Raw genomic sequence first — 14,939 nt, forward strand, 5'->3', positions numbered from 1 at the left:
CTCGAAAGTTCGGCGTGTTTCAGTCCCCTCGGGCGCTGGACACACCCTCGCTGTAACAGCGAAACACAAATTTTTACCTTTTCACAAAAAGAGCAAATTTCCTCCTCTGTACACACACACACACACAAACGGCTTAACGTCCATAAGCATATCGACGCTCGCCGTCAAACTTCACGTTTGGCAATCCACCCCCGCTATGCCGGGCTGGATTCTAAACGTAATCCAACACGGTTATTCACTTCAATTCGCTCGGAGACCACCCCGGTTTCGCGGCGTTCTCTACACCACTGTCCCAGACGATCGTATACAGATCCTCAGGGAAGAGGTGCGTTCTTTATTACTAAAAGACGCGATAGAGACGGTCCCGGCGGATCAAAGCGAATCAGGCTTTTACAGTCGTTATTTTCTCGTTCCAAAGAAAGACGGCGGCATCAGACCGATATTGGATCTACGCGTTTTGAATCGCGCTCTTGCCAAACGGCCGTTCAAAATGCTTCCAGCCAGACGAATCATGGCGTTAATTCGACAGGGCGATTGGTTCATATCAGTGGATCTGAAAGACGCTTACTTTCACATTCTGATAGCGCCACGTCACAGGCCGTTTCTAAGATTCGCGTTCGACGGGACAGCATACCAGTACAAAGTTCTGCCCTTCGGATTATCTCTGGCACCACGCACATTTACCAAATGTGCGGATGCGGCTCTCGCCCCTCTCAGACAGAGCGGCATCCGCATATTGAATTACCTCGACGATTGGCCTATTCTAGCACAGTCAGAGAGGGAAATTATTGCGCACAAGACCGTTGTACTCCAGCATTTGGAGAATTTGGGGTTCAAAATCAACCTCCAGAAGAGTTTGCTCACCCCCACGCAGCGAATCGCGTTCTTAGGCACGACGCTCGACTCATTAAAGATGCGGGCATGGCTTACACAGGAACGCGCGCTCACGGTCAGACGCGAGGCGGCATCGTTCAAAGCGGGTTCACATTTCCCTCTCAAACGATTCCAAAAAATGCTGGGTCTGATGGCAGCAGCATCCCCACTAATACCGTTGGGAATGCTGTTCATGAGACCGCTTCAGTTTTGGTTGAAAGCGAAAGTTCTGCCCCGTGCTTGGTTGTCGGGCCGCTTATTAATCAAAATCACGTACAGCTGCGTGAAAGCGCTTTCGATATGGACATCCCCTCACCTTTTCCTCTCGGGCACGGAGCTCGGCTCCGTGAGCAGGAGGAAAGTGGTGACTACGGATGCGTCTGCGACGGGTTGGGGCGCTCACTGCGACGGCGAACTCGCCTTCGGTGCGTGGAACAACCAGTTGTCTCAGCTACATATCAACCACCTCGAGATGTGGGCGGTTATCTTAGCGCTACGACACTTTCGACCGAAACTCCAACATCAACACGTTCTAGTGCGGTCGGACAGTATGACGGTGGTTTCGTTCATAAACCACCAAGGAGGGCTGAGATCTCGCTCCCTATCCAGGCTGGCGAAACGGCTTTTATTATGGGCTCACGCGAACGTACGTTCGTTAAAAGCGACTCACGTACCGGGTGTAGCCAATACGGGTGCAGACATTCTCTCGCGCAACGGTCCGCCGCCGGGAGAATGGAGACTGCATCCTCAGACGGTCGAGAGAATATGGACCGTCTTCGGCCGGGCGGAGATCGATCTGTTTGCATCCGACGAGAACGCGCATTGCCCGATCTTCTTCTCGAGACATCACGATGCCCTGTCGCAAACATGGCCGACGTGTCTTCTATTTGCTTTTCCTCCGGTGGCTCTGTTACCACAGGTCCTTCAGAGGATAAGAGAGACGAAATGCGCGATAATTCTGGTCGCCCCATTTTGGCACAATCAACCGTGGCTCCCCGACCTATGGCAGCTGAAAACATCAGCACCATGGCCAGTACCGCTGAGGAAAGACCTCCTATCTCAGGCGAGAGGGACGATATGGCATCCACAGCCGGAGCTATGGAATCTACACGTTTGGTCTCTGAACGGCAACCATCACGCCTTTCAGAACGAGTGTTAAATACTCTAACTGAAGCTAGGGCCCCATCTACTAGGTGCCTTTACGCTCAAAAGTGGTCTATTTTTTCTGACTGGTGCACGACGAAAAACTTAAACCCAAACACCTGTGAAGTGGAGCATATTCTCTCCTTTCTGCAGGAAATGCTGGACAGCGGTCGCGCGCCCTCGACGCTTAAAGTGTATGTGGCGGCGATAACGGCGAATCACGCCCTTATCGCCGGTCGCACCGTGGGAAAACATGATCTCATCATTAAATTCCTCAGAGGCGCTCGCAGACTACACCCACCGCGACCTAACACGGTCTTGGGATCTGTCCATGGTTCTGAAAGCGCTGCGCGGTCCCCCTTTCGAGCCCCTCGAGCAGGCTGACCTGCGCGCTCTCTCGTTTAAAACCGCTCTCCTCCTGGCGTTGGCATCGGTTAAACGAGTGGGCGATTTACACGCGTTTTCAATTGACCCGTCGTGTCTGGAATTCGGTCCTAACGATAGCAAAGTGATCCTTAGACCGAGAGCGGGATACATTCCTAAAGTTTTGACCACGCCATTTAGAGTTCAGGTGGTTTCACTTCTCGCCCTCCCGCCGGCGGACGGCGAACAAACCCCGAACACGCTCTGCCCCGTCAGAGCGTTAAGAATATACACGGACCGTTCTGCCTCATACCGCAAGTCAGATCAGCTGTTCGTAAGCTTCGCACAACATTCCTTAGGTATGCCGCTCACTAAACAGAGGCTATCTAAATGGATCGTCGAAGCCATTGCTTTGGCTTACGCCTCCCTGAATGAACATTGTCCAGTTGGTTTAAAAGCTCACTCCACAAGGGGTATGGCTTCATCTTGGGCTTGGTCTACGGGGATTTCTATCTTTGACATTTGTAACGCGGCCGGCTGGTCCTCGCCGTCTACGTTTGTCAGATTTTATAGCCTGGATGTCCCTGCCTTACAAGCACAGGTCTTATCGGCTTAATGATTCACGCGACCGCGTTTCTGTATGCCTTCACGGTGCGTTGCTAGCTCACCGTCATGGCTACCTATTAATAAATCATGCACAGCTCGCGGCGCGCTCAGGGAACCCGCCGTCTCGTGCTCTATTGTATATGCATGGTGCGTTTAGAAACTTCACTGTATGCGTATTACTGTCTCATATATGGTGCTTACACTTGCGCTCGCTAGAGCTATGTATATGCTGGGTTAGGGCCACATGCAGTGTCTCTCCGGTAAGGGCACCTCAGTCCGTTGTGTATGCACGGCGGGATGGGATTACGTTCCCCCATAGCGTCAGCAAACTGACGCAATGCGAAGTGAACCGTATTGAAAGGGAACGCTTAGGTTACTCACGTAACCCCGGTTCCCTGAAATAACGGGAACGAAGCATTGCGTCGCTGGCCGTGCTACAAACGTCTACGCAGCGAGTGTTATTCGGCTGCGCGCTTCAGTCGAATAATAATGAGCTCTTGACGTATTTCACCGGCTTATATAGGGACGTGTGCCACGCCCCGCGCGGGCTCAAACGTCATTGGTCTGTATTTTCTACAGACGTTAACCAATAGGCTTCAATCACGGAGTAAACAGGAGTTTCCCCCCATAGCGTCAGCAAACTGACGCAATGCTTCTTTCCCGTTATTTCAGGGAACCGGGGTTACGTGAGTAACCTAAGCGTTTTCTATTCTTGTTATACGCCACACATTTAAACATGCATTTTGAGACTTGCTGCATGCTCAGACAATCAGACAGGCGCCTCCAAATGGTTTCAATCATGGTGAAGTTCGGGGAAGTCCGAGAAAAGAAAAAAACAACAACACTGTGTACAGTCTGACAAGTCATCCAGGACCAACAGCAGGCACTTGAGAGAAGTTTAGTGTGAGACCACTGGAAAAAATCCAGCATCACAGAAGTCCAGGCTCAGCAGAGAGAGAGAGCGAGAGAGAGAGAGAAAGAAAGAAAGAAAGAGAGAGAGAGAGAGAGAGAGAGACTCTTTTCAGATGCTAATCACAAGCTCTCTTGCAACCCAGCCACCAGCGCTCTCTGAGAGAAGTTGTTTTCTTTGGCAGCTATAACTGATCTTCTGAGAAAGCATACTGTTTTAACCGGAGCAGCCCCCTCTCTTTATCCCCCCGCCACTTACACAAAGTACATCGCAACACAGGATCAACGCGGGAAATTCTTGTTGTTGTAGGAAAAGCAGCAGCGAGGTCACGCCCATATTTCAAAGAATTATTAAGCTGCCTGAGGAGCAAACAATTTGTTTTCATTCTTTATCTGACCACAGTATGATGAAAATACTTTTATTTAAAACACTCAAATAAAACTTTATGACAGAAAATGAACACATGCTAGATTATTAATGAATTAAATGTTTTTAATAGACTGCGTGATGAAGTGAAACTAAAAACAAACTAAAGCAGATGTTGTAGAACATCTGGCGAACGATTATTTATAAAGATTGAAAAAACTGATTATTTCCCACTATTAATGACATTATCTTAAAGGAGTGTAACTACTGTAGCATGTAAATAATGCACATGAATAAAGTGAGCAAGAGCGCTCAATTATATCTAATCAACAGGCACTTGAAACCTAGCTAGCAGGTTGCTCAAACAACAAAATCACCAGCTAACTTACTTTAAATTTGCAAGAACTATAGACTAATACAATAACAGGCTTAAATAAACCCAAAACATAAGTACACTTAAAGTTCTCATGGACACGTGTTTTATCAACTGGCTATCCTCCAGACAGTGACGGACCGGACCATGTCTTTCTCGTCGCGGCTGTGTGGCGACCTAGTTAAGGTGGTAGGGTTTCACAGCTTAGTTGGGCTGCCCAAACTACAAAGTGCTGCAGGAAACACTGGTCAAAAGCGTGGTTGAGAAACAATATGACCCAGGGTTAAAAGCGTGGTTAAGAACAAAGTTAAACCAGGGGTTTAAAAGTGCAATTTAGAACCAAGATAACCCAGGGTTAAGCGCATTGTGGCAGCCCCCAGAGTAAGAAATTTGCTGGTTGATTTTCTTTAAAAGCATAAACACTGTAAAGCTTGTGAGATTGCATCGGTTCAACTAGGGGTGGGCGATAAACCGGTAGACAAAATTAACCGGTAGAAATTTGTCAACCGGTAGAGATTTTGGACTATCGTTTCTATCGAGGTTACGTGCCCACGTCACGCTCCTCTGCGTGTGGTCGCGAAAACGTAACGTTTGTACACGTATTTAAGCACTGCAGTTTTAAAACAAGTTATTTTAAGCCATTGAAACACAGACAACAGATCTGTATGCGTGCGTTCTTTCTGTGTGTCAGGAGCGGACAAGTCGCGCAACCGCTGCTCTTTCTGTCTGTGAGGAGCGCGCAAGTCGCGCGACCTCTGCTTATTAAGCTCGTGAGCATTTTTCCCGCTTTATTGGCCTTAAATACACATATGCGTCAAAATTCCCGTCTTTGCAAGCATCATCATAAACACGACCAGTAAGGTCTTAAGAGAAAGTAAACAGCTAAAAGAGAAAGCGCATGTGTAACAGTGTATTGGATCCGGACTTTGGTCTTAAAGGGGAAGTTACCTAATTTTGCTCCTGTCTGTCACTCGTGTTAATCAAACAGCATTGAGAAAAAAATCTCTCGCTCCTGATTAAATCACTTTTCTACCTTAAATAAAAATATATATAGGCCTATACATACATGCATAATTATTTATTATCATTCTTATTGACTGTGTATCTTCAGAGAGCTTGAGTTTTCTTTGTTTTTATCTTCTTTCTATGCTTGTATATGTTTTTTGTGAGAATTATGAACATTTCTATGGTATTAAAGATTTAAACCTTATTAAAACATAAAAAACTCTACCGTGATACATATCGTTATCATGATATAAAATTAATCCTATCGTGATAGAAGATTTTGGTCATATCGCCCACCCCTAGGTTCAACACAGGTCAACTTCAGTTTAAGCCGAACTTTCTGTTAACCTGCTAGTTACACAGAAATTACATACTTAACTCTTTGCTCTGATATATCAAAAACAAATGCCCGGTTTTACTTCGCAGTGACCAACCATGTTTTAATAACTCGCATACACACACACACACAAAACCAAATCAAATTCCAGTTAGCAGTCTGGAGGCTATTTGTCAGCCCTTTCATAGTAGTTTAACCCTTTTTGTTAACTGCAGGTTAGCTACTTTAAATCCACGTCTTATACCGATGAAAACAAAAACCAAGCATTTTTCAAATCTTTTAATAAACCCCTCTCTCAGCAAGGCAGCTCGGGGAAAGAAAGGTCAATAATCACGCTGGGTCAACTAATATACAAAGTTACAGAATGCTTGTGGTGTAATTCTGTAAACAAATATGATGAGCTAAGCCATTATGTGTCCAATAATAAACATTTAAAGAGCTGACAAGACCGACCTGCAGGTCACCAAACCCCACCACACACACACATACAGAGAGATCAAACACAAACCAAAGATCTCTACTTCATTTAGGTCATGGGCTATTGTGTTCAACCACAGCTTCAAAAACTTCAAGATTGTGTGGTCTGCTCTCTGAAGGCAATTAAAGCAGGAGATATGATGTGACCCTAAACGCTCCATTGTCTTTGGCTACGTGCCATTCTTTACTATCAAGCTAGACGCATCCACTGTTTCAAAGCAATGAATCACAATTTGAGTCTGATCATGGCCATATTCACTTAAGAGGTCACTTAAGAGTTCTGAACACAAAGCAGTTAAATCTATATCCCATCCTTTCTTTTGTCACGGGGCTCTCTGTGTACAATAAATTAAGTTCATACAATACACTCTTGTCCCAAAGGGATCTCATGGTCTTCGGGTGCTCTATGAAAATCGTTCGGCACAAAGCTCTATGTATTGATTCTGACATGTTGAAAACACTTTACGCAATGAGGGGGCGTGTACACCAAAGTGTTTACGGCGGCGGCCGGTGTATTTTTTCAGTTGTTTCCAATGGAAGCGCTGGCGTTATTTTCCACATAGAGTTCCTGCGCTCTGTGTTTTCTCCACGCTGAGCGCCCAGATTTAATTTTGGGTAAAACGTTTATCTCATCAAAGTCACTTCTCACTCAGCCGTCCAATCACAGTGGAGGAGGGGCAGGACAAACATCACAACAACCAACCGGTGCATTGTTCAACGACTGATAAACAAAACAGAAGTATCAGCAACCAAAGCGCTTGCAAAAATAGCTGGCAAAGCGCCCACGGTCAGCACCATCGCCTGTGATTTTCAAACGCATTTAAATGGTTTGGTGTATACGCTCCATGAAACAGTAAAACTAATTCTTATGTTTCTTTGGCATCGTAAACTGCCCAAACTACAGATTTTTTGAATTGCCTATATGAGTGTGTTTATAAAATAGGACTTTTTATCTTGACACGCCAACACTTGTGGTGCAATGATCAAACAAACAGATTCCTAAAAGCATCCACCTAAATGCATGGGAACACTTCGCTTCAATTTCGTCAAATTTTGTAATACTTTGTACGCACAAGTCGTGCATGCATGTACAGGAATATGTAGCCTGTAGGACAGGAGAGGTATTGCAATTTCTGCACGTGTCAAAGGCTTGTGTACGTGTGCGAGGCAAATAAAGTATGCTTTGCAAGCCTGTGCATTCGACTGTGTGCAGACACATGCGCTTATGTGTAAAAGCTTATGTGTATAAAACTTGGGCCTTGATCGTGTTTCTGTTGTAGTGGTGGAATGTTAAGGGAGTTTTACCCATCACAATCTCACAGCAATTCATAACTAAGTTTTACCAGGTGTCTTATTTATATGATCTCATTTGTACCCTATTAGTACAATCTGCTTTCTCCTTGGAAATTGGGTTTAGGGGTGGGGCTTCATTACTGCTTTTTCTAAGAATTTCCACATTGCAAATCATACTTTGTAAAATCGGTATAAATTTCCATTAGATCAGGCTGGATTTAATCCACAAACTGTCTAAAGAACTAACGCAGAACTAGAGCACAAGTGCCAAAAACATCAAATACATACATCTACAAGTGTATACTTATTTACAAAAATCTCAAGTTTTGAACATTACCCCTGGACTAGTCAGTAACTAGATGCCAAGCTATTTCATAAATCAACCACTGTGACCCATCCTACCTCAAAACAAAAATTTTCTGAAGAAAAATCTAAATAAAACCAAAACCTCGCTGTGTATCTGTCTACGCTGACCATCCCTGCCAAAAGCAAGACACTGTAATTATTTTGGAGAATTGAAACATTACGCTGCTCCATGCCTAATAGACCTCAGGGCTTAAAATGTGCACGTGCTATTTGAGTCATCCAAAAGAAACACAGAAAACAAAACATATGAGCAAACACAGACTCAACAAATGCACTGTGAGACTAAATCAACTCAAACACACAAATCTATAAGAGATCTGTGAGATGATGAATAGCTCAGTTTCACTGTTTATTCAAAAAAGTGTTTGTATTGGACAGTGAAGTATTTGAGGGTGCAGGGCTTGCAAGACTTTCTACATCATTTGTTGTACATGGAGGATTAATGTCCGTTTCCTATGAACATTATAAATAATGATCGTCACCGAGAGCACTACTGAAGGAATCAATATAACAACTGCCGATATCAGTAGTCAACCTATCAGTAGGCAAACCAAAAACACACAGACAATTAAAAAAATAAACCATCATCAATTAAACTTCTTTGAATGAGTCGTTTTACTGAATGGATAAAAAATAAACTGATCAATAATTCATCAACAAATAAATATTTAGTCAATATCAGGTCTGAGTATAGTAATAGAGCCATCAGATGGAGGCAGTTGAGCTATAAATCGATTTCTGGCCTATAAAGATGAGAAGGTCTGGCTGAACCCAAGTTAGGCTTTAGGCTAACATAAATTGGCCTTTACCAATTACATTTGACAAAAAGGAAAAATAGCACTTTCTACACAAGAGCGAAAACTTCAAAGAGCAAATGCTGTAAGGTGCAAAACCACAAAAATGCCTGTGTCAATATACAAGTCTTGCTACGTTATACACCTCATCAAAACAACATCATTTACTTTGATAATACCATGGTACTTGGTGCATTTAGTTTGTTTGATTATAACATTCATATACAGTGTGGAAAATAAGTATTTGAACACCCTGCTATTTTGCAAGTTCTCCCACTTAGAAATCATAGGGGTCTGAAATTGTCATCGTAGGTGCATGTCCACTGTGAGAGACATAAAAAATCTTTAAAAAAATTCAGAAATCACAATGTTTGATTTTTTTATCTATTTATTTGTATGATACAGCTGCAAATAACTATTTGAACATCTGTCTATCAGCTAGAATTCTGACCTTCAAAGACCTGTTAGGCCTAGTCCACACGGACACGGGTATATTTATAACCGGAGTTTTCCCTAAAAAAAATCCCGTCCACACATGCTCGGTTTAAATTAAATATCCATCCACACGATAAAGCAAAAGCCCGCTATCAAGCACTGTCAAGAGCATGCCACACCAGCAGGCGGGGATATAACCCAAATCGTGTTCCGCAATATAGTGAGATAACTGAGCATCTATCTGTATACATGTTAGAAGCCCTGTTAGCACAGTTATTATTAGCAAGATACGTCCGCCATTGCACAGAATCATCAAAAAAAGCAGTCAGCGGCGCACAATCTTGACGTCAAACACAGTGGATAACGGCGCACACTCTGACGTCGCAAGGCAAAACTCCCGGTTTTACTCTCTACACGACACCACTGTAACCGGGGTTTCTTAAAAAGCTCACCCTGGCCGGGGTTTTCAAATATGCTCGGTTTCAGTGCCCTGATACTGCGGTTTTGTGTGGACGAACGGCCGAACCGCGTGAAAAAACTCACGGTTATAAAAATACCCGTGTTCGTGTGGACTAGGCCTTAGTCTGCCTTTAAAATGTCCACCTCCACTCCATTTATTATCCTAAATTAGATGAGGTCATTAGCTGCATAAAGACACCTGTCCATCCCATACAATCAGTAAGTATCCAACTACTAACATGGCCAAGACCAAAGAGCTGTCCAGAGACACTAGAGACAAAATTGTACACCTCCACAAGGCTAGAAAGGGGTATGGGGAAATTGCCAAACAGCTTGGTGAAAAAAGGTCCACTGTTGAAGCAATCCTTAAAAAATGGAAGAAGCTAAACATGACTGTCAATCTCCCTCAGACTGGGGCTCCATGCAAGATCTCACCTCGTGGGGTCTCAATGATCCTCAGAAAGGTGAGAAATCAGCCCAGAACTACAAGGGAGGAGCTGGTCAATGACCTGAAAAGAGCTGGGACCCCTGTTTCCAAGGATACTGTTGGTAATACACTAAGACATCATGGTTTGAAATCATGCATGGTACGGAAGGTTCCCCTGCTTAAACCAGCACATGTCCAGGCCCATCTTAAGTCTGCCAATGACAATTTGGATGATCCAGAGGATTCATGTTACGTAAAAGGCTGTAATGATTAATCGTGCAAATGCGCGTTTTCTCAATGAATGAATTTGAATGAATTACGGTGCTCTCATGCAAAAACTCCCTTTGTGCCACAGAAGAAGTAGCATTACAAACGCTATTCCAGGAAATGTCTACAGGAATATTTATATTGCTGTTCTTCAAATTGTTTCAGGTATCTTCACGATAATAAAGAATATTTTGAATGATTTTTATTTAACGAGTGTTGCTTTTTTAAATGCACGTTATAAACGACAACGACTCATAATAATTTTAGATTGATAAGGACTTCCTACTGACCAAATGCCGTAGTACACGCACAAGCTGTGCATGAAACACATAATCGCTGTCTTACGATTCAGAATCGGTTTCAGACAGGCATTTTTAAATGGGACACACGAATAATCGTTACATCCCTACATGGGAGAAAGTCAAGTGGTCAGATGAGACCAAAATATAACTTTTTGGTCATAATTCCACTTAACGTTTTTTACACATCCGATCGATCTAAAACGCATCTTAATACCAGGTGTAAACAAGCTCTGTGATGTGCTATGTATTTAAATAAAATAATTTCAGCTTTGATGTGAAGTTATTGCATTTAGAGACTTTCAGTAGAAATGCTTTATCTAAAACCAACTCTCAAAAACGAGAATCTTCCAATCAGTCAAACAGTTCTCATTACCACCTGTAGGGGGTGCAGATCAGTCTTACCTGGCCTGTGGTACATCGATGCTGGATGAGACCACCTTTCGTTTCTGCTCCAGTAGAGAAACCGAGCGAGTGCTTTCCTTCTCTTGCTCAATCGCTCGACCCGTCCTCTTGTGCTCCAGCACCCGTGACTCGTCTGCGCTCTCCGGGCTGAGGCAGGGCGTCTCTCCCCTCTGAACTCCTCCGTTCTGACCCGACATGGGTCCGTCCCGCTGGCCACCGTTACAGGTGCTCTGCTGAGGAAAATACATATACTGTAAACGGTCTCTTCTTTATGTAGCTCCCATGAATAAAGCCTTGTTTACCTCGCAGGGGTCTTTAACGACAAAAACTCATACTGTAAAGATAATTAGCTTGCAATCATTAAGCCTTACAATGCATTTAATCTGTTAGCACTTTGGTCAATATAAACACCAGAGCAATGCTTTGAATCAAGAAATCCGATTCGTTGATCAGCAGGCCTATTTGTATTTGTACCGCTGACAAATTAAAGAAAAAGAAACCACCCTCGCCCTGTCATTTCAGCACGCAGAAAGCCATCATCCGTAACCACACTGATGCAAAGACGAACAGCTTTTTCTCATCTACATGGCAGCTGTAGACTTTTCATTACACTGTGACTAAAGCTGCACCACGCTAAACATGGCACACTACAGAGAGGGCAAACAGAGGCCAAGATGAAACACGTCACAACGCAGAGACGCCGATCTAACAATGAACCACACAAAATCCAGATCATTTTCTTAACGTGACACCATAAACACTTATCACCCAGGGCATTGAACATCTGTGATGTTACTGACTATAATGAAGTTAAAATAGATGGATTACTTTAGGCACAACTCTATTGGTCATGGTAAAAAAGTAAACATTAAACACTCGCAGTGCAGTGTTAAAAGTATTAAAAGTAAAAGTGTGTGCAGTTTCTTGCACGTTAAAATATTCAAACTACTAATACATACTAAATAAACCAGGTTAGTTGATTTTTCTGTGGCACATTTTTAAAACAGTCTCACCCCAGCTAGCTCAACACAGCAACATTGGCACAACCGACAGTGTGAGATTTGGCAGTGGCAGGGTGGAAACCTTTTTGAAAACAATCTCAACCATTTTAATCATTCAATTTGTGATGCTTGTGGTTGTACTTTTAAGAAATAGTTCACATTAAAATCCTATCATTAACTTGCTTTCAAAAACCACAGGCTTTTATTTATTCAATGCAACATAAAAGCAGAAATTAACCAATACAGCTCTTGCTAAACAGCAATAGTTCATAGAGACAAAAAACATTAAAAAATTTAACTTTCGCCTTTGCCAGTTTTACTTAATCCTTTCATATTGTGATTACTTTAGAAAAAAATATTTAATAACGAGAACTTAATTTAATTGAGTTAATTCCACAAAAAGATGTGACTTGTCAGCTTTACCTAAAAATTATTTGTTCAGCCAACATAACAGTGTTGTGTAAAATTAACACATTAATAAAACCAATACAGACTGGCATCTCATTGGCTGATGATGTTGCAGTGTATTATGGGTAATTGTTGTTGTTCTGGCACCCTCTTGCAGAAGTGTAGCACCATTAGATAGGTACATGTGGGCTGTGGCCAAATATGAGTGAATTAACCTGTTCTGATATATTTTTAGAACAAAAACAAACAAATTAAAGGTTTGAAATGTAACATTATGTTTCAAATATAATTATGATGTACTTGATAAGCTGTAACTATACCCTTAAAGAGTAACTAAACCCTAAACCAAATTTTTTTAGTTAATGATCTGTAAGAATGATGCTTTATTAGTGCTATTCATTGATTTTAGTAAGTTTTTTGACATTTGGATATAAAGTGTTTCAATACTCCAATATATGGTGTAAAAACGTCTTAGTGCTGCCCTCTTCAGGTTGAACGGTGGCTACTGCAGTTGAATTTTCCTATTGGATGTTGGGTCCAAGAAATAACTTGTGACGTAAGCAGGTTCAAGCTCACCACGCCCTTGTTACGATCTCACCACACACTTAGTTTGTCCCCTCTATCTCCGTTGGGATCTGCCCACTTTTCTTGCATTTTTCAAATATTGCAGTGGGTGGAGTCAGGCTCTGACCAGGGGTTTAGTTACGCTTTAAGAGGTTTACATGATTAGTTGTATTAAGCAGCTGCACTATTGATTGATTCAGTGTTAAGGAGTTATTTGATAAAAGGGGTGGAGTTTATAAAATGGCATTATTCAAATTTTTGTCATCATTAATTTTTTTATGTACAATCAACTCAAATGTTGTTTGTTAAGTTTATTTAATCTTCTTTTGTGAAATGAACTAAATTATTGTTTGTTGAGATTACTTAACAAATTGTGGAACCTGTTGACAAAATATTCTTAAGTAAATCCAACAATTCATTTTTTTGAGGGTAACATAACTCCATATAACATGGATGCTATATTTTTGGTCTGATATCAGTAATACATCAAATTTAAATTAAAAAAGATTTACAGCTATTTTTTAGTCTAGGGTGAGGATTATTATCAGTAATTATACCACTGGTCTGTTGAATGCTTTCTTCTGATTGTCTGAGAGATGTTTCATGGGTGTTGATTATTTTTCTGTAAACCACACACCTAACCTGTTCAATGTAATAAAAATAGACACCCGAGCAATGTTTGTGTAAGCATGCTGTATAAGAGGAATAATTGACTCATTGGTCAATTATTTGAAAATAATGCAAACCCGCGGTGTAACTCCGCTTCGCGCAGCATTACCGTCTTGGGTGTGCATTATTTTCTTATAATTTAACGGCCCGTAATCAATTATTCACTACATAATTTGCAGTCTGCACACAAAACTTATATGGACTTACATTTAGTGTATATAGGTTTACAATTGTTTTTGATATTTTACATTTGTGTTCCACATATCAATATGATGACCTTTTTAAAGGTCATGACTTTGAGGGCGAGTTAACATAGTCAAATTTTCAGGCAAACTATTCCTTTAAACATCACAATAATGACATATCATGTAAGATAACAGTCAGGTTCTGCAGTATTGTTTGAGAGATGAAGTCAAATTTGTAGCAGTATCATGATGTGCAATATTTTCAAGCAACAAATCAAAAAATGCACAGTTTACAAGTTTCAATTTATTTGGTTCCTTTTTTATCTCTTATGATACAAACACATTTGAATTTTAAACAGCCATGGCGTTCTTGCCACATCTGATCAAATATGGGTCACTATTCATGTGTCAATCAAACTATTCAAATGAGATGTTGTTTAGCCAAATTTATGGATTTAAATTAACAAACAGATTTTAACTGAACTATTAACAGATTGCATTCAATTTGAGAGCAGGAAGCACACAGATTTAATAATCTACTGTTTATTTATACTTGAATATTTATATCAAACATGGGCATTACATACTGTATGCACTCGAGATTTGAGGTATGGCAATATAGTACAGGCACGTCCCTGGTAAAAAAACAACATCATCAAACACATCTGCTGCTTGTCTGAGTAACATACTACATCACTGATCATTCATGACTAAATCTTTAAGCATTTGTTTCTAATGAAGTTTAAATCTGCATCGTGTGTATAAACAGTCAAGTCTGTCAGAAGATTGATAATTCAATTTGATATAAAGCAGTGGAAACAACAGAGGGACAAAAAAATCCATTCTGCCTTTGTCTGGAAAAGTCATACTGTAAAGCCACCAAACGTGAAGCCCCTCCCCATGAAACAAGTCAA

General features: G+C 41.7%; 1 protein-coding gene across 4 annotated transcripts in view; it reads right to left on the bottom strand.

Moving 5' to 3' along the window:
• The window catches only part of znf704 (zinc finger protein 704), an 80,090-nt gene that overhangs the window by 62,951 nt on the left and 2,200 nt on the right, over positions 1–14,939 (bottom strand). For 3 of the 4 annotated variants that reach the window (XM_065290848.2, XM_065290850.2, XM_065290847.2), the window contains exon 2: positions 11,199–11,431. In XM_065290848.2, coding sequence (XP_065146920.1) covers positions 11,199–11,431 — 233 coding nt within the window. The remainder of the gene's footprint in view (positions 1–11,198; positions 11,432–14,939) is intronic. The other variant, XM_065290849.2, reaches the window with a different exon arrangement.

The sequence above is a fragment of the Paramisgurnus dabryanus genome, chromosome 19 (assembly GCF_030506205.2).
Source record: "Paramisgurnus dabryanus chromosome 19, PD_genome_1.1, whole genome shotgun sequence".
Lineage (NCBI taxonomy): Eukaryota > Metazoa > Chordata > Actinopteri > Cypriniformes > Cobitidae > Paramisgurnus > Paramisgurnus dabryanus.